This window comes from Mus caroli, unplaced genomic scaffold, assembly GCF_978045245.1.
Source record: "Mus caroli unplaced genomic scaffold, Mus_caroli_1 scaffold_18, whole genome shotgun sequence".
Classification (NCBI taxonomy): domain Eukaryota; kingdom Metazoa; phylum Chordata; class Mammalia; order Rodentia; family Muridae; genus Mus; species Mus caroli.
This window is the reverse complement of record NW_028227273.1, coordinates 19,786,704-19,807,296: the sequence shown is the minus strand read 5'-3', so window position 1 is coordinate 19,807,296 and position 20,593 is coordinate 19,786,704. Positions and strand designations below refer to the sequence as shown.

At 43.8% G+C, this 20,593-nt stretch overlaps 1 protein-coding gene across 5 annotated transcripts in view; it reads left to right on the top strand.

Annotated features, from left to right (window-relative positions):
• Window positions 1-20,593, top strand: part of Ltbp1 (latent transforming growth factor beta binding protein 1) — a 387,481-nt gene that overhangs the window by 157,013 nt on the left and 209,875 nt on the right. For 4 of the 5 annotated variants that reach the window (XM_029471038.2, XM_021185976.3, XM_021185979.3 and 1 more), the window contains one exon: window positions 13,154-13,321. The exons of the other annotated variant lie outside the window; for it this stretch is intronic. In XM_029471038.2, coding sequence (XP_029326898.1) covers window positions 13,154-13,321 — 168 coding nt within the window. The remainder of the gene's footprint in view (window positions 1-13,153; window positions 13,322-20,593) is intronic. 5 annotated transcript variants of the gene reach the window in all.

The following is a 20,593-nucleotide window of genomic DNA, read 5'->3' as shown; positions in this document are numbered from 1 at the left end:
GGTTGGGTGTGCTCAAGCTATTGTATGTGAGGCTATTAGAGAGCAACTTTGGAAGTCATTTTTTTTTAATACCATGTGGGTCCCAGGGATCAAACTCAGATCCTTAGGCTTGACTGCAGGCACCATTACTATTGCAGACCTCATAATGGTTTGATTTTACTTGTCTGCCAGTGGCAGTACAGGACACATGCACATATCATCGTTATCACACATCTGAGCAGAGTATTACTTCAGCTCTTAATGATGTCACTAAGCAATAGGGATTTGTTAGTTCCATTATAACCTATGATGAGACAGCTGTTTAGTATGTGATGTGTCACCAGCTCAAGTCATTGTGAGACTAATGGTATTAGCACACTATCTTGACCGTTTAAAATGTTATTCATAGACGTTTAACAGGAACCACAACTATGAGTTAGAATGGTCAAAAGAGATGAGTAATCCTAAAGGTACTATTTTACTACTTTGTGTAAGTTACTTTTAGGTGACTAGATAACCAGAGTTCAATTACATTTTGACAATTTGTGAATTTTGTGAGCTATAGGAATTGTATCTTACTTACCTGAATATGGAGTTACTATTAAGCCCTGTTCAGTTTCACAGAAATAATCAAACATCAAAGAAGCTCTCCCTGACCCACAATCCATTTCATCTATTCCATTTGGATTTCATCTCTTGAAGAAAGAGGTATGGAGTCGGTTTTTGATATATCTTAAAGTCACTACCGTATTCATCAGAGGAGAGTCTATCTTGATGAGGGAAAAACAAAACAAAACAAATACACACACACACACACACACACACACACACACACACACACACACACACCAATGAAAACAAGCAAGTTGAAAATGAGTAACCTAAAAAGAATTAGCTCACACCCTGAAAATCAATTTGTAATTATGCAATACTTATTTATTTATTTATATTGGCAACGGATCATTCTTAAGATTTTATTTATCACATGAAACTGGAGACGAAATACTATGATTTTGAAACAGGAAAAGCTTTCCTAATGATGAGACCTTGGGTCACCGAGCAAGAGTTGTTTTGGTAATTGCAATTGCAAAAGTGTTGATATTCAACTTTTATAGAGCTTCTTAAAGCAAAATGCATTCAATTTACAATGTTGTTTTTGTTCCCTGTGTTTCTCTTTCTTTGTTTATAAGAAATAATTATAGGCCATCAGGGGTGCATTGAGTCATCTATTGTTGCCCTGTTAGTACCAGGGACTTAGATGCCTATTGAGGGTTTAAGGGTATGGCCTTCTTTCTCTGCTCTGCTCCATGTGTGTGTGTGTGTGTGTGTGTGTAGGGAGAGATTGAGCTTCCTAGGAGGGAACATGCAGGTATGTATGAACATGCGTGCAATGAGTGCATATATGAGGCCATCAGCAGCCAAGCAGTATGTTGGTCTACAGGGTTTCTTTTCTTTGTTAAAGATGGGGATCTGTAGCGGCTTGAAGCACACAAGTAGGCTGGGCTGCTGTTTTCCCCATCACAGTGCTAAGCACTTGTGTGCTATCACACCCAGCTTTATTTTTTGGTGTGGGTGCTGGGCCATACACTCAGTACCAAGGCAAAGCACTTCATTGACGGCCTTCTTGACATTCTTTTCCTTTTATACTTAATTTATATTTGTAAAGTGTTCTAGTTGACTTTATCCTATGCATTTATCTGTCTTTGGTGCTATAGACAATTTCCAAGTCAGGTTATGTAGGTAACAGACGCTTCAGATGATTCAACTCCTTCAAAGTCGTATGACTTGCACAATGAGTCGCTGGGTGAGAATCACCCATCCCTCTGTCCCTCCCACTTGTCTTCCTGTGAGCTCTGAAGCCTCAGATTCTGTCACCTTGCTCACTGCTCTTCCTTCTTACAGCCACCTCTGCTCCTCTGGGCCGTCTCTCATGTCCAAGGACAGACACGTAACTTGTGGGACATTAGTTATACATAGGAAAGACTAAGGGTGAAAGACAAATAAGAGAATGAGAGGGCACACCGTTTTTGTTTTACATTTTGACTGAGGCAAAAGGAAAGTGGCAAAGTAGAGAGGCATCGGCAGACATATGGAGACAGAATCAAAAGGACAGGGGTCTCTGCCATTCATCAGGACTTAGGGTGATAGAATTTGGGAAGGGAAAGACATCCAAAGGATGGCTGTCAGGGAAAGCAAGAAGGACATTTTATAGGGGACGAATCTATGTGTGAAGGAAGGAAGTGTGGTAGTAAATATCCTGCAGCATGGCCTGGTTAATCCCTGGCTATCCATGTGGGTGTGGCTGAAGATGAGGGCCAGTTGTGTCTAAACAGGAAAGGTCTTAATTTACTTTAAACAAGCTTGATTTATGTCACAACTATTTGTGACAAGAACTATATAGGTGACATAGAATCTTATTTATCAGAGTGAACACTGGAGACGAGCTAAGATCTGTGAAGGAAAGAGCCTCCCCTGAGGCTTGTGGGCAAATCTTGGAATTTGTTGCTTGGTAAATGCATAACCCAGTAGCTGTTTGCCTGTGTAGTCAGCCTTTCTCCTCTACATATGAGCAAGCCGATGCTATTTCTGAGAATGGTGAGTGACAGAGCAATGACAAATGTATCCACTCTCTTGCTTTTTGAAAAACAACAAATGTGGAGATAAATAAAACCTAATTCCATTCCAAAATTAAGGGACAGAAAATCTGAGTCACACAAGGCATACTCAAGCACTATTTCCTGCAGCCCATCCAGATGGTGTGGGTCTAGGCAGGTGAGTGCTGATTTCTCTGCCTTCTTCTTGACAGCGAGGATGCCAGCTTTGTGAACTCCCATTATGCCTCCTCTGGACCCAAGGCCATGCCCTGGTGTCTGAAGTGTGTGCTTCAGCTACTAGCCTGGAAACCTTGAGGGAGGTAGAGATCTTTCACATATGAAAAAAAATGACATCAATGTTTTCCCCCTTGGAAAACAAGCTAATGTAGTAACATCCTGGGCTGGAATGCCTCTCACTACCTGCTCGCCCCTCAAAAAACAAACAAGCAAGCACAACAAAGCAAAACCAGACAAAAACACATCCATGGGTAAACTATTATTTCTCCCTGCATATTTTAGATCACAATTATCAATTGCTTCCTTCATCCAGCTTGATAAAATGGGTTCCGTGAACTCCTTTTCTTCTTCTCGTTCTCGTTCTTCCTCTCCCTTCTCTCTTGTATTCTCTCCTCCTCCTCCTCCTCCTCCTTCTTCTTCTCCTCCTCCTCCTCCTTCTCCTCTTCCTCCTCCTCCTCCTTCTTCTTCTTCTTTCTTCTTCCTCCTTCTCCTCCTCCTCCTTCTCCTTTTCTTCCTCCTCCTCTCCCTCGTCCTCCTCTTCCTCCTCCTCTTCCTCCTCATCCTTTTAACAGAATCAGAACCTGTCATCTTTCAAAGATATTTTTCTTTAACACTTGAGTCACAGCAATCCATATCCCATTGTCTGTTGTGGGTGGGACACACTGGTATGTCCTGGGAAGCATTCAGAATTGGGGGTGGGGTCTTCCAGATGTATTCTGGACAGATGAGTTCTGGAGGAAGTGTCAGAATGAGCATCATAGAACCACTTGTAGTGACAGGAACATGGGAACAAGGTGTGCACCCTGTTTCTAGTTAGTGGGGGCAAGTGCAGTCATGTCTGCCCCTGAACTACAGTCTAGAATTTCTCCTGAACCTTGCTGAGTGTTCCTTGTCCCTAAACTGAAGGAGTATGTCTGGGTTATTGGCTCTCTTCAGGGTCTATAAAGTCAAAGAAAACTACTTTACAAAAAAGCTCAGAGAATGAAATGTCAAAAAGTCATTAGTGTGTTTTGCTAGTTTGGTTTATAACAGACTGTGTTTTTTTTCTTGAAACACTGGGCCAGCTCCTGCTGGGTGAGTAAACTATTTTTTTGGGTAAGAGTCTTCTGACTATAAAATACATTGTATCTTCAGAAATACTGGATTTTATTCAAGGGATGGAAAAAGGATTCTTTTTTTCTATTTGTAAAGAAGAAAATGATATTAAAGGCGATAAAAATGCAAGAAGGACAATACAAGATCAAAGGAATACCAAGATACGGTCTTTTTAAATGTATAATTAAAAAAAAATGTTTAAGAAGTGTTTAAAAACTTCACTCCTTAAAAGGAGTGGGACAGGAATAATGATTAGTCTAGGGAAAAAGAGCTGACATTTTTGTTGTTGTTTGATCATGTTGTGTATATATATTCCTATGTCTGTGGGCATGTGTATGTTCATGAAGTGCAAGTGTGTGAAGATCTGAACTTGGTTTTGAGTATTTCCCTTGATTGCAAGCTTTATTTTTTGAGGCAGGGTCTCTCCTTGCATCCAGAGCTTGTAGATTCTGGCCTCTCTAGCTCATCACTTTCCCTGAGGATTCCTTCTCTGTCCTTCACAAGTACTGGGATTCCAGGTGGGCTAAAATACTCACCCGGAGTTTGCTTGGGTTCTGAGCATCTGAACACAGGTCCTTACTCTTCTTGCCCCACAACTACTTTACCAGCTGAGCCGCCTCCCTTAGTTCTTGGTTCAAAGTAAATCAATGGTTCAATGCATGAGGTAGGAAACTAGACCTGAAATACATGGAGATAGGGGATGAAGCCTTGCATCTTCATGTATGTTCTTTTGGCTAGGCTGTCTCTCTGAGCTTAGAACCAAAGTGTTTTTGTCTTTTGGGATGAATGTGACCACTACTTCCCTAAGAGTTATTACATTTGGACAATGATGTGCTAACAGTGAATGGATCCTTACTAAGTTAGAAGTAAATGAAAAACTAAATACCTTAGAGACTCCAGATTTTATCTTTGAAAGAAAAGGGGTCTTTTGTCATAGGATTTTTTTTTTGCATAATATGTTGTTTGGTAATAAAAATTGTTTTGCTTTTGAAAATGTGCTGAGAAATTCTATTTCCTGTTACCTAGGTCATTATTTCTTTTGGTTTTATTTAATTTAAAAATTGTTTTATGTAAAAAATTTTAATTAGCTATTTTTGGTAATGTTTTAATGTTTTAGGGAAAATACTTTTAATAACTGCAGAATTTGCAAGCCATAACGGCTTCTGTTTTCTCTTGCTCTAACATGCTAGTGATTAAAATACTTCTCTAGGCAAGCATACACATAGCAAATACAGTTTAAGAGTAAAGGCTTCATAGGTGTGTCATGTAATTCCCCACAGGTAAATATTAATATTAATTTCATGTCATGTCCAATTTCATTCTATTATTGCTTAGGTACTTGGTGTGAAATGGTTATTTTTATGGAGTTTATATAAAATGAATAAAAAAGAAACAGAAGAAACTTACATCAAATAGAACATGCAAGGTGCAATTAGGCAATGTGGGGTGGTCTTGCAGTTTTATCTTCGGTTGCAGTGAGGGACTTCCCTGAAAAATTGATGGGAGAAGGCTTGAAGAACACGAGGGATAGAAGTAGCTATGTGTGTCTATAGAAGGACATTCCCGCTGAGGCAGCAAGTGCCAAGGCTGGAGATAGGAGTGTGTAAGTGTTTGAGGAATGGCGAGAAAACCAGAGATGGGGTGGGCAGAGTTATGGTGTTGGCTCCACGGGTTTTGAAAGGCCTGTGGCTTATACCTTGATTGAAGGAGACACCGTGGAAGGGAGGAGAGCTGTGCGCTGACTGTTCTTACAAAAGGATACACTAGATGCTGTGAGGAGAGTGAGCCGTGGCAGGGGATAGGAAAGCAGCGTTCAGATAGGAAACAGCTGAAACAGTCTAGATGGAGCGATGGAGCACTGCAGCCAGAGGTCATCAGGAACCCAAGGAGATGTGGGTGCTTCCTGAATAACAACTAACAAACAGCATTTGCTGCCATATCGCTGCCAGACAACAGAAAAAAGAAGAACGAGATTAGAAGAAATATTGAAGAGAGCTTAGTTCTGGATATGTTTGTTTGACTAGGAACATGTCCCTGCAGAGTATGTGGTTGGAGTATGTGGTTGGCTTGGTGTGTGTGTGTGTGTGCGTGTGTGTGTGTGTGTGTGTGTGTGTTAGTATGTCATAGATGGTAGACTTTGGAACAAGAGAGACCAGAGAATTTGTTGTTGGATTTGACAATGTGGAGTGCACTGGAAACCTTCCTAAAGGCAGGTATAATGAAGTGTTGACAGCGAAGCCTGGTTGGTTTCAGCAAACTGAAGGGGAAATGGTAAGAGAGTTAGATAGCTTTTGTATGTGAGGGGCCACAGTAAAAAAAACCCTGATAACATGACCACTAGGTTGATGTGGTTAATATAAATGAGAGAGATTAGAGAGAAAAGTAGACTGAACATGGCAAGGACACTGGACATGGCCAGGCCTGGAGAGCAGGGGAGAATAGTGGAGGCAGAGAGATAGCAAGAGAGACAGGGAATAGAGCGGGGCTGGGGAGTAAGAAAGAGTAAGAGATAGAGAGTGAGTTCAGGGAACATAGCCCTGTTATAAGGATGAGGAGCTGGGGGTCGAGGGGCGGGGGCTAGGATGCTAGCATGGACTTATGACAGGTAGCTGTGATACTGAGGGAGCCCAGAGACCAGCATGGGCTTTGACATGCTGATGGGCACCAAAGTAGCCATTTGTCCCCTCTGCCAGAGGTAAGAGAGGAGTCCCTTCTTGGCAGATGGAACCAGTCTCCTAAGTTCCTGAGCAATTCTAGCTTTTATCTAATTGTCAAAAGTCCTGTAGTCCAGGTTGAGCTGGACCCAGATTCAGTATTGGACTAAGTCAGTGGTTCTGCCACTGGGGAAGAATGGGGTGCCCTTTGGACCTGGCAGTTTTATATTAAGGAGGTCAGAGAAACAGAACATCGTCTGGAATAGAGTGAATAGAACAGAATAGAATTACATGAGAACAATACAGCGTGATTGCTTGCTAATGAGGATGAAAGGGTGTGGGTGTGGGATGTCTGAGAAGGCCAGAGTGGAGAACTTCTTGTGCCCAGTGGAGAAATTGACCTTGGGTGGGCTAACATTCTTTGTGTGGAGAAAGGCAGGGGAACTTAGCCAGAGGTCACCTAATGAAGTATGTGTCCTTAGATCCTCTATTTTCAGGGAGAGTTAGGCAAGTGAGGTCATAATTAGAGCCTGGGGATGGTAGAGGCTGCACATCTCAAATAGGCCTTTGGATGAGTTCATGTGCATTTATGTCTTAAAACTCCATATTATTTGACGACTACTGCAGTGTGTGTGTGTGTGTGTGTGTGTGTGTGTGTACTTTCAGAAGACTGGGATCACCATCAGGAACCATCCAACTAATTGTTTGAGATAGGATCTCTCACTGGAGCTGAGAGCTAGACCATTTGGTTAGGCTGGCCAGCCAGTGAGTCTAAGAGATGTGCTGTCTCCATCCCTCCTGCTTTGAGATGACGAGATAAAAGGCGCACATCCTTGTGCACAGCCTTTTCTCCTTTTACAGTGGGTTCCCAGACCATTATGTTCCCTTAGAAAGCACTCTGTCCTCTGAGCCACTCCTCGAACCCCTCAGTGCTGCTTTTTGATAACCAGTATCCTCAGGCCGGACACGGGAATTTATTATTTGGCCGAATATAATTTTCTACTTCTCTCTCTGTTCTTCCATAAGGCAATTTTTTTCATAGCTGTCTATAAAGAGAAGGAAATGTTAATTTATGTATGTGCACTCCAGAGAAACACATCACCAGCATGCTGTTCCCTCCAGTGACTATGAAGGGAGAGCTGGGATGGGAGAGAAGGGTCAGCGGTCACTAGAGCTTAGTTGCCTGTGTGGCAAGGAGAACTTGCACCAACTCAGAGTAGAAATCTCGCAGGATGTTCCTTCTTGGAAGATTTTCCAGTCCCTGGGCATTTACCCCATGAGGTATGAAGAACATAGAGCACTCCCTGAATGTTCTTTTCATAATCTAGAAAGGAGCCAAATCTGGATCCGAATGGGAAAGCCCTATTGGTCTAAACAGCATGGGATACTCTAAATATTTCTCCTTCAAGGAATTCCTGACCTTGGGGCAAGTGATAGACTGCGAGAGTGGGTGCATGACCTCTTGGCTCAGTCTCTCTCTGCTGGGGGGGGGGTGTTACCTGTGTTGACGGAGCCTGTGTGTCTCTTCAGCTGGGCCTCAGTTAATGGCAGGGTGATGGCGTTTCATCTGAGAGGCTGCCTCTGATGGAACGGACGTTCGTTGCCTGTGCTCGCTGGTTCCTGTTGTTTACGTTGGATGCGTGCCGATGCGATGGAGCAGCATTCTGGGTGAATGCTAAGGGGACCATATTTGTTCGTGACATCGGAAGTGAGGCTTCAACTTGTTATATTTTTTTCTCTGGCTGCCCCGATCTTATGACTGAACCGTGGCAAGTGAACTCTTTTCTAGGCTGCAGTCCATTTGTCAGAAACAATTTCCATAGTTTTGAATTTTCTTTTGGGGTAGTAGTTGTACAGCACAAATGAAAGCTCCCCCCCCCACCTTTTCTTTTTAAAAAAAATCTTGGGAGGGTATCAGCTTTACTTCCGTGGCACTTGCAATTCACTCTAAATGTCTGTGGTTTGCTCTAAGCCAGGCATCAGTGCCTCTTCTTGGAGGTATAAGTTCACGTAGGGTCTGGCAGAAGTTGTAGACAGGATGTTGACTTGAGTGTCTTTGACTGACTGACTAGGAGGCCCAGGAGAGGTGCTACATGGCTCCAGGCAATCTCAACTTTTTAGCCAAGGCCTCTAAAATGTAAGGTCTTAAAGTGCTTGCTTAAGATTTCTGGGGCTGATTTACCCACAAGGATCTTTTAAAATTACACTTGTTTTCTCCCAGAGAGAACATGGGCAAAGGCTGTCCGGTGATCTCCCTCCTAACTCCTGACTTGGTCCCCTTTTTGCTTCTCAGATTTAGTAGTTCTCATCAGCTAGGAAATGCTCTCCACCAGGGTCTTCCACCATTGTTAGCCTTATTCTCTGATGATGAAGCAGAGCCTTTGACAGAAATGACCTACAGCAACCTGTGAGTCCCGGTCCTGTGAGGGCTCCTTGTGTTATGACAGTTCTGAGTCACTTTACTTATTTTAACATTTGCTGGCAACCATATACAAGACACAAGAGTCCCTCAGTAATAGGCAAGTCATGAGAATGTCTCCTATAGCCCAGTGGCTTTTGGAGGACAGCTCACATCCATGGTTACTGACATCAGAGTAGACTCTTGGATGGTGATGGAGTATAGTTACTCCTGCAACGGAGGAAGTTGAAGCCCTTACTGGTGGACCACAGTTTTGTGGACTGGAAAGGTAAAGTCCTTCCTTAGGAAGGTAGAAATGGTTCAGAGACCTCAGTGCTTATTGAGACCCTGATAGGAATTTGAACAAGCTGATTAGCGTCAGCGTTTTTATTTTTCTGATACTGATTTTGGACTGTGTGGTATCGAAAACTCAGACCAATGATTATGAACAATTAAATGGATTGTGACAAGACAAAAGGACCCACCAAGAATATCAGTGTCTATTTTAGAATTAGATTCTAGCGGAAAGCTTGTAAAACATAAGGGGAGATATGAAAAATTATGCATCTTCTGCTTCCTGGACAATATGAGCATTTTAAAAATCAAGGTTAAGTCATATGAAGTTGTCTCTGCCTTTTGAAAATCCAAATGAGCCTGGGTCAAAATATTTTTTTGGCAGAGGAATATACATTGTTTTGAAACAATAGGCTGGGAGAACCTCGAGTGCCTCTGGGGTGACTCCTGTAGCTCCGAGGTGAGGCAGGACTCATGGTTGACTGGTCGCTTTCTTTGGATGTCTCAGTTGCTATAAGCAAGCATCTGTATAGCAGATGCTATGCTGCAAGTGAATGCTGGAGAGCACTGAATAGTTGGTAGAGGGTTTTATTTTATTTTTTTATTTCATTATTGAACCATGATCTAGAAGAAATCCAAGTTTATATTCTTCTGAAGAGAGATGATGTTGTCATCTGCCAGTGTATATGTCCCTCCCCAACGTGAGCTTGTGCTTATGCACACAAAGTGTCCTCGAGATATTTGTAACTGTGGTCTGACAACGTGAGACCAAGCTGCATTTGTTTATGCTACTGTTTAAAAAAAATGAGAAGAATTCTATTCAGCTGCTGACAGTATTTCGTTGTATGATTTTAAATTTCTAGGGTGGGTGCCCAGATATTTGGAAATATTCATAGAAGTATTTAAAATTGAGGGCAGTAAACTATTTCTTTAAACAAAGTTCTACTGGAACACAGCCAAGCTCACTACTTGCATGTCTCTGGGTGTGAGGGGAGGGGAGGGGTCGCAGCGAAGGATAGGAAGGGACATCTGATGCCCTGAAGCTGGAGTTGGAGATGCTTGTGGACTGCCTAACATGGCTGCTTGGATCCAAACTGCAGTCCCCAGGACAGGGCAGTGAGCGCTGAGCCATCTTTCCAGCCGTCTAAACTCCTACGTACAGGTGCATTTGGGCTATGCCAGTAGAGCCAAATGGTTCTGATAATGTCCTTTTGGCCTGCATTTCTATAATCTACTGCCTAGACTGTGAGCCTCTGCTCTAAGTTCTGACAGCCGCTGCTTATACAATGCCATTTTTGAAGAATGCTGAAGTCCTGTTTGCAAGTAAAATATCTATTTATTAAACTAATTCCTTCCCTTCCCTTCCCTTCCCTTCCCTTCCCTTCCCTTCCCTTCCCTTCCCTTCCCTTCCCTTCCCTTCCCTTCCCTTCCCTTCCCTTCCCTTCCCTTCCCTTCCCTTCCCTTCCCTTCCCTTCCCTTCCCTTCCCTTCCCTTCCCTTCCCTTCCCTTCCCTTCCCTTCCCTTCCCTTCCCTTCCCTTCCCTTCCCTTCCCTTCCCTTCCCTTCCCTTCCCTTCCCTTCCCTTCCCTTCCCTTCCCTTCCCTTCCCTTCCCTTCCCTTCCCTTCCCTTCCCTTCCCTTCCCTCCCTCCTGCCTCCCTCCCTCCCTCGCTTCCTCCCTCCCTTTTTCCCTTCCTCCCTTCTTCCCTTCCTCTTTTCCTCTCTTCCTCTCTTCCCCCTTTCTGTAATTGTTTTTTCTTTTCTTAAGATAGGGTCTGGCTACATAGTCCTAGTTAGCCTGTTATTCACTGGGTAAAACAGGCTGGCCTTGAACTCACAACAATCTTTCAGCCTGTTTCCCAAGATCGGAGACTACAGGTGTGTGTCTTCACACCTTGCTTAAACGATCCATCTTGAGCTCTAGTGTTAAAACCTCCATAGAAGGAAAAACTTCCTTGGAAAACCATTTGAAAAGAACTGTGGGATTTTTTTTTCCTTCTGAGAAATTACAGGAAGCAGGCCAACTCAGCGGATGGCTTTAAAGTCTTTTAGCTTCATCTCTTTGATGGCCTGGCAGTTTGAAAAGCTACCTGTGGAAGAGGCATTGGATTGTGATACAGGGACCCCTTCATTTGGATCAATATGTTGCTTCAAGACCATTTCAGTTTAGAAATCACTGTGTGCCTATGACAGGATGAGTGGCCTGTTGTGAGACATTGTCAGATGAAGCCTGGAGGACGATTTGGTGCTGTAATCCCATCAGTGTATGAGTGATGACGGTGTAGAAAAGCCTCCGAGGCCCCGCTCCAACTTTGAAATTGTAATGGCTTCTCTGGTTAAAATTTGGTTTCTAAGTTGAGGTTTGAGCCACACTTTAATTTATTATGAGTCTCTAGAGGCATCCTGGATGATTTTATGAAAATACAATTCTTGTCAGGCTAAAGAAATCCAGGGTTAGGGGAGGGGTGAGATTGGATAGGCTGACTAGCGCTGGTCCCCTCTGGTTGTTCCATGAAGACTGGCAAGGTAAAGACACTGTTACTCAGAAGACTAAAATTGGCACTGTTATTGTCATCAGTTTCTGCCAACAACTCTACTTAACTCTTTTTGGCTGGGACAGCGGAGGGACCTGAATGATGGTATATCACACACGGAGAAGTCAAAATGGGGTGACAGTTTTCTCCAACGTAGAGAGAGATGGAACTGTTAAAAGCAGATGTGCTGAGCTCATGTCTCAGTATCATTGTACTGTGTTATCAAAAGCAGCCTTTGATAACGAGTGTGTGGCTATGTTCCAATTAAACTTTATTGACAGAAACCAAGCGGTGGGTCGGTCAGGTTTGGCCCGAGAGCTATAGTTGGCTGGTCCCACATGGAGACTTTGAAAGTTATGACTGGCTAGAAAATATCAGTTTCAGTTCTTTCATGTTTTAGAGCAATGGTGAAACCGAATGTAAAAAGTCCCACGAGAACTGAGCCAGGAGTCAAAGCCACCATGCACTTTTGGCTCGGTGCCCAATTGTATGATACGGTGCTACCTCAGCTGGCCTGTTCTGATTATAGCACCAGGCTTTTAAGAAAGTTCCTTGTGAATGACAGGAGTCCCTCTTCAGGTGGCCTGTGCACAGGATGGTGAGGGCTCAGGCTATTTTCACAGTGGTGAACTGCTGTCCCCACAACCGGCCCTAACTTTCTCTTTGATAAGTCCCGTGCTGAGGAAAACAGCATATACATTTTAGGAACTTGTATGTACCAATGATGCCCCTGACGTGTGAGAAAGGAATGGGCTCCCACAGCTGCGTCATACATAGGATGTGATCACTTCAGCCCAGAGTGCCAGGAGATTTGAGACAGATGTTTTCAGACATGCCGCATGCCTGAACCATTTCCAGGGGTCGGGCTGCAAACAGTGACTTAATAAGTGGAGGAACCGGGAAAGTATGCATGTTGAGGACACAGGAGCTCATTCACCGCTAGGTGCGGGGCCAACCCCCTCTGCATTACATCTGCCTGTCTGTCGGGGTTGGCTCTTTAATCTGCCTTGCCCTGGATGTTGCTCTTTGTCTGCCCGTGAATAAAGTGCAGCATTGTGGTTAGTAATCCCACTCCAGTGACTCGACTTCAAATGTGGTTTTGGAGTGCATCCCGGAGTTCTGTTTGTTAAGCTTCCTACTCCTGTTTCAGAGACACCACTGGATAGAGAGAGAGAGCAGCGAGCAGAGCACGCTTCCCTCTGCTTGAAACCTGTCCGGCTGTGGGCTCTCTTTCCCTCTCTTTCTTTTCCTTTCCTTTTTCTTTTTCCTTTTCCTTTTTTTTTTTTTTCGGTTGAAAATTTTTCCAAGGCAAGTTCATGGATACTAAGCTGATATGTTTGTTGTTCTTTCTCTGTCTGCCTCTGCTCCTAGTGAGTAACCACACTGGTCGCATCAAGGTGGTCTTTACTCCGAGCATCTGTAAAGTGACCTGCACCAAGGGCAACTGTCAGAACAGCTGCCAGAAGGGGAATACCACCACTCTCATTAGTGAGAACGGCCATGCAGCCGACACCCTGACAGCCACGAACTTCCGAGTGGGTGAGTTCCTCCGTGGACCCTAACTGTCCCTACCTCCACTAGTTTTATGACAATAGAACACTTGGTTTCCCTTCTCTTCACCTCTCTCTCTCTCTCTCTCTCTCTCTCTCTCTCTCTCTCTCTCTCTTTTTGAACAGCGTTCTATCTCTGAAGGAGGAAAGTGCTCTTTTTTACTTAGTTGCTTTTGGAAATAGATTTTTTTTCAGCCTGACTTTTGGCTTCTTGGGGAAATAGCAACTAGAATATTCCCCCTTATGACTTAGCATCTCCACAGCTGTGTGGTGATGGAAGGGTGCAGAGCAGATCGGAAGAGAGTGAGTGTCTAGGTGAGACCAGGATGCCTACCCTGCATTGCTTGGTTTCCAATTTTTATCACCTTATCAATACGTTGGATTTGCATTAGATTTGACTTCTATAACCTGGAAAGCTCTGATGAAATTCAAAGGATTTTTCCTTCTTAAATAATGAAGCTCCTAATTTTTTTCTCTCTAAAAACTGTCAAAATCTGGATTTTGGCTTCGGAAGGAGGCAGACCTGCTACTTCTGCCTTGGGTCTGCTCTGTATCACGAGGCAGAATTGTAGATTGACGTATAAGATGAATTTGCACGAGAGAGACTAGTGGATTGCTGTCAGCCCACAAAAACTTTAAATATAAACTAGTAGTTACTGCCTGCATAAATGGGATTTTTTCCTCTTTTAAAATTCTGTTTCTTTTCTGCATTTTTGTAAGTGGAGAAAGCATTGCGGTCTACTGAAAGTTGTCATGGTGCCATGCCATCGTGCAATACAGTATTTTTGTCACTCAGGAAAAGGCCTTTTATTATTTTTCTGACCAATTATGGCTTACCATGTGTACTCAAATAATCCAGACACCCGTGTTACTTTCTGAGTTACTCACAAGAATAACCGAAATGTCAGACAGATAATAACACTGGCTAGATCTGGTCTTTTTATGGAATATTGCTGTTTAGTCTTGGGAGTGTGTGTCTGAGGGGTGCAGGAAAGGGATGCTATTTCAAACTGATTTTCATCAAGAAAAAATATGGAGGGCAGCCCGAAGCCCTTACTGGTGCTTTGGTTGGTCTGTTACGGTGTGGAAACTCTAACGAGGCTCAAGCAGTGTTATTGATCATTTGTACTTGGGGAAAAAATTGTCTGTGCCTATGAGTGTGATTGAACCAGGTATTGTCATTTTCCTGGCTGAGACTGGTGTACCAGGGAAAGTTTAAAGAAGGATTTGTCTGTTAGATGCCAAGTGACACACAGTGCCTAGCAGGCCAGGGACGTGTGCTGAAGTGAGGATTAGACAACTGGACTTTACTGGTCTTTACGCTGTTGCTGTCCAGGGAGTCCACAGGACATGCCATTTAGGATTTGGGGGAACTCAGTTTTTCTCATCCCTAAAGTAAATGAAATTATATGTAGTGACTAAGTTTTAGGAAACTCAGCTTAAAAATATTACATTGTGAGGTATAATACTTATTTGCTTATTTGCTTGTTTGTCGTGCTGGGGATTCAATGTGGAGTCTGTGTATGCTAGGCAGATGCTCTACTACTGACTTAAATAATTTATGGCTTTTAAATAATCAGCAGTAAATATTATTATTTTCTGGCTTTTCCCCTCTCTCTCTCTCAGAGAGGAAGGTAGAGGGAGATTCCTGGACTCTGCTGACTTCTCCTCATTTCCTTCTCTGCGGCTTGAGCCCTTCCTCCCTGCTTCCCCTCCATCATCATCAGTGCTGTCTGAGCCCCCTGGCTTTTAGGGTGAATGTTTACAGTAGCAACGACGAGGTACTTGAATGGATAGTCATTTTTTCTGGCTTTCAGTGTATTCATTTTGAAACTAAATATTTGAAGGCATTGAGAAACAGAGGAAGTCCGCTTGTTAACGCAGGCTGCACACTCTCCTCCCTGGCAACTGCCCAGTTTAAGTTTAGGGGCAGATCACACACAGCCCATTCGAATGCAGCATACGGCATAGTAACTCACAGGGGAAGTAAGTCGCCAAAGCGGTTCCGAATCATACCTCAGCCCTCCTCCGCCAGAGGATTGTCGGTGGCGTTTAACTTTTCAAAAGTTCAAGCACAATTTAAAAACTCTATGTACAATGAACACTTTCTCAATGAAAATTATGAGAAGTCTTTCATTTCTCTTCAATGTTATTTTATTCTTCAACTTCAGCTTGAATATTGATGACTTGAAGGACATGTTTTGCAGTTTATCTTTATTGAAAAGAGATGACTTAGCAAACTTATAAAGTGTGATCATTCAAAAACACAAAGAAATGAAAAAAACTTACATGCTTTGGTCTCTGATGGACTTTGCTGGTGTAATATAATTTTATTATTTATAAAGAGTAGTTTTTTAATTTATTTTCCCTCCCTGTGTACTTTTTATAGAAGGTCACGCATCTTTTGACAAATAAGACATATGGAAAAATAGTATAATTTGAAGAAAATGCAAATGCTCTTAGATTGCTAACAACTGGCCTTGGCTTGCTATATTTAACAGTACTAAAGGAATTGTCCCAGCATGCTTTACTTAGGAATTTCAGTTTTCACTGGCCTGTGGCCTCTGTCTTAGGGCTCCCCCCTGCTGCTGTGTAGGGATGCAGCCAGAGATGGTATGTAGGAGAGCAGATGCTCTGCCCCAATGGCACTTGGTATGCAGAGTTTATCTTAAGTTCAAGTTCGTGGATCCCTGCCCCAAGGAGTCAAAATCATCCAAAGAAAATCACACGAAGTTCACAGTTAGGATGCGTGCAATGAAGTGGGCCACAGTAGACACAATTTGTAACATGTCCTTGGTGATTTACATTTCTCTGAATGAAGTGGGACACATCTTACCATCACCCGACTTTTGCAAGAAGGAAACAGGCACAGACAGTTAAGTGAGCTGGGCTCAGACACCCAAGCCAGCTGCTTAGCTAAAAGTGGTACTGTTGTTTATGCCATCTGCATACTTGCTTCTCTGCAGTCTGACTTCAGGATGTCAGAGGGTTAGGGAGGGAGGTGGGAGATCAGAGAGGGAGGAGGAGTCAGGGTGTATGGATTAAGGAGGGAGAGGGAAAAAACTGAAATTACTGAGCCTAGTACTTAAAGGTCTGAATCTTGACTTCAGTATAGCCATGCTCTGGTTCTGTATACTTTCTGGCTCCAGGTTATCCCATCCACTCCAGGCAGTCACCAGTAGAAATTGCAGGGGATGGCCCTGGAGCAGGCCCTGCCTTTCCAGGCTGGCCTTCTGTTCTGTACTTACTACGTGTTGGGCTGGCAGATTGGAGAGGCAGCAGGTACTCTACTTCTCCGGTGATGACTAAACCGAATAGCGTCTGCCCAGGAGTATGCCACAGGAGAATCAGGAAGTGGAATTTCTACTTAATGAGGCTTTAAAAGGGAGCCCTCTGGGCTGGGGTTACAGTTCAGTGGTGGAATGCTTGCTTAGAATGCACAAGGCCCCAGCGACACTAAATAAATACATACAGAAACAAAGGTTGAGGAGCAGAGCTAGACCTCTGTGGAGGTGATTATTGGAAGCTCTAGTTGTTCCTCTAGCACAGACTCACCGTGGGCATCGTACTAGGTGGGTGGAGTACAGAAGATTTGCACTGAGCACATGGTCGTAAGGTGCGTTTCTAATTATACTGCTTTGTTTCCAGTGGCAGCAATTTAATCCCCGCTTCCCTCTTTCCTCCATTTCTTCCTCTTGGAAATGAAAATTTATCTAAAGTTGGGTGGGCCAGCCTTTTTCATTCAATGCTGCTGTGTCGATGGCTTCTTAACCTGTGTGTGTGTGTGTGTGTGTGTGTGTGTGTGTGTGTGTGTGTGTGTGTGATGAAAATAAGGTGTTTGTGAGTCTGACAAAAGAGTGGCTGAAGACTCACTGGCATCACAGGCATAAGATCACAAAGACTGCCGAACTGCCATTTGACTTACGAAGAGACAGAAAATCAGCAGGAGCCACTCTGCCACCCGTTTGTACTGTGCTGTTTCACTGAATATTTAGAAAGAACCCTTGTCCCATGAACATCCATTAACTACAGGAACATATCTGATCATTTAGAAACCGTGTTCCCGTCTGTTACTTCATTTAAGAGAACTCAGTGGTAGCAGCCATAATCTTCAGATGTGAGAGCTAGGGGCATCTGTAGCTTGATTGAAGGTGACTCTAAGTGACTTTGCATGCTGTAGTGTTGAAATACTGCCAACTATCTCATGTTGCTTCCTCTGACCATGTATTAAATAATTATGCATGAAGCAGGGGACTAGGCTTTACACAATGAGCTATCTTGAGTTGCTTCCTCTGACCATGCAATTATGCATAGAGTGGGGTATTGTGTTTTACATGATGAACAAACCATAAAGCTATTGCTCTAGGGAGCAGATGAAGAAGGTGCCTGTAGAACCCCAGACCAAGGCAGATCATCTGAGCAGGAGTCTGGATGAGAGATGAAGCATTGCTTCCAGCTGGCAGAGGATGTTTGGAGAGAGGAGACATGTCCCTCTAAACCTCTCTGTATAGCCCACTGTTCTGTCTCCCCTCCTCAGCGTATTGTCTCAGGGAGTCGGTGGACATTGCCTGTTTGTTGACTGACGGGACAATGAAGCGCAAAGCATTGTAAAGTCTTCTTATATAAATGAATGAGGGGCAAGGGAAGTTGGTGTGGGGAGGAAGAATTTTAGATTTGATATGAAGACAGAAATGCAGGTGGTTCTGTGAAACTGGAAATAGTTCGACTTAGTAATAAATGACGAGTCTGATGGGAGATTGATTGGCTTGAGACTGTGGGGTGCCTTCAGCTTCAGGCTTGAATATTTGGACGTCACTCTTACTACACGATACTGAAGCTCTTCAGAAAGGTGTTGCTGGATACCTCTTAATCATTTTGAGAAAGAGACATGCACACTGTTTCCAGGTGGGAACCCAGTGTTTTTTGGAGGGCCACTTTCTAAGAGAATGGCCTCTGCATGACTCTCCTATTCACTTCATGCTCTGTGTTGGAAACCTTCCCACCTCTCTTAGAACTTAGCTTCCTGTGGAAGAAGATGCCTCTTGGCGAAGTGTTAAATAAATGGGCACAACAGATCAGGGTGAAGAAACATTTTTTTTTTTGAAACTTTGTTGGAATACAGAACCATTCCTTCTCTGCCAGCTGAATTGTGTTGGCCTCCTGAGGCTCATCCATGAAAATGCCTTGGGGTCCTTCTGATTAGCTGGGGACTGTATTTTCTTCCCAATAAATTTTATGGAAGATACCTTCTGGGTTTTAGAGGCGATTCATTACAACGGTAAAAGAAAGTGAGTGTCTTTTATCTGGGCAATGTAGAATGCCTAGAAACTTATCAAAGAAACCACTCCAGAATATATTTATTATTGGCAGAGCATGGTGACTTTAAACCTTTAATTCCAGTACTTCAGTGGCAGTGGCAGTGGCAGTGGCAGTGGCAGTGGCAGTGGCAGTGGCAGTGGCAGTGGCAGTGGCAGAGGCAGAGGCAGAGGCAGAGGCAGAGGCAGAGGCAGAGGCAGAGGCAGAGGCAGAGGCAGAGGCAGAGGCAGAGGCAGAGGCAGAGGCAGAGGCAGAGGCAGAGGCAGAGGCAGAGGCAGAGGCAGAGGCAGAGGCAGAGGCAGAGGCAGAGGCAGAGGCAGAGGCAGAGGCAGAGGCAGAGGCAGAGGCAGAGGCAGAGGCAGAGGCAGAGGCAGAGGCAGAGGCAGAGGCAGAGGCAGAGGCAGAGGCAGAGGCAGAGGCAGAGGCAGAGGCAGAGGCAGAGGCAGAGGCAGAGGCAGAGGCAGAGGCAGAGGCAGAGGCAGAGGCAGAGGCAGAGGCAGAGGCAGAGGCAGAGGCAGAGGCAGAGGCAGAGGCAGAGGCAGAGGCAGAGGCAGAGGCAGGTGGAGCTCTGTGAGTTCGAGGTCAGCCTAATCTACATTGAGAATTCTAGGCTAGCTAGGCCTGCTACACAGTGATACCCTGCCTCAAAAATCCTCTCTCTCTCCCTCTCTCTCTCTCTCTCTCTCTCTCTCTCTCTCTCTCTCTCTCTCTCTCTCTCCTGAAGGTGACACTTAAAATTTGTTTGTGGCTAAAAAGACAGAAATTAAAGTGTTTCACAGAGTTAGCAGTTAGTGTTTCCCTTAACAGACCATAACTTTAGCAGACATGTGAAGTAATGTAGGTTTCCTGTATTGGTCATTTAAATAAATAAATAGATTATTTTCATAATGTAGAATATTTCTGTCTTTATTTTAAATTACAGGTTTCCCTTAAAGGGCTGATATTCAAAACCTTAGTTCATTTAACATATGTGTTGAATACATATTAGGTATCAGGGATGACTTCAGGAATTAGAGATACAGCAATGAACAAAAGAGACAAAGTCCTTCCTCTTCTCCCTTCTCCCATACTAGTAACATACAGGTCATGTGACACAATGTGCCTGCTGCTGCATGGATGAACCTTAGGTCATTATGCTAAGTGACTAAAGGACATGTTGCTCTTGATTCAGTTTCTCTGAGGTATGTAGAGTAGTCAGGTTCCTGGAGGCAGAAAGTGGAGCAGGGACTATTGCCAGGAGCTGCAGGGAGGACAGAATGGAAAGCTTCTCTTTAAAATGAGGGTTGAGTTCTAGTTAGGTAAGACAAGGGCATTCTGGAGAGAGGATGCACAGTCATGTGCAGGTACTTAGATGCGTTGCTGAATCAATCAGAATGGCTAAGATCCTTCAGCTTGCGCTACTTGTATTTTGCCATAATAAATACTATATATACAGGATAATAACTATTATATGTTTGTGCATTGCGTTAGTTAAATTTTTACTGCTGTAAAAAAAATGCTGTGACCAAGGCAGAAAGAGTTTATTGGGCTTACAGTTTCAGGCGATGAGTCCATGACCATCATGTTGGGGAGGGGAGCATGGCATCGGGCAAGCAGGCAGGTGTGGTGTTAGAGCCGAGTGCTAGCACCAGGAGAGCTCACATCTTGACATTCAAGCATGAGGCAGAGAAAGCTAACTGGGAATGGCATGGGGCTTTTGAACCCTCAAAGCCCACCTCCAATGACACACTTCCTTCAATAAGGTCACACCCCCCAATCCTGCCAAAATAGTTCCACTAACTTGGGAGCCAAGTATTCAAATACATGAGCCGATTGGGGCGTCATTCTCATTCATACCACCACATAGGATTCTGCTCCTTTTTTTGTTTGTTTGCCCCTTTCTATATTTCCTCCACCCTCATATCTGTATTCAGTTATATAAAAATAATCTACTTTAAGGAACATT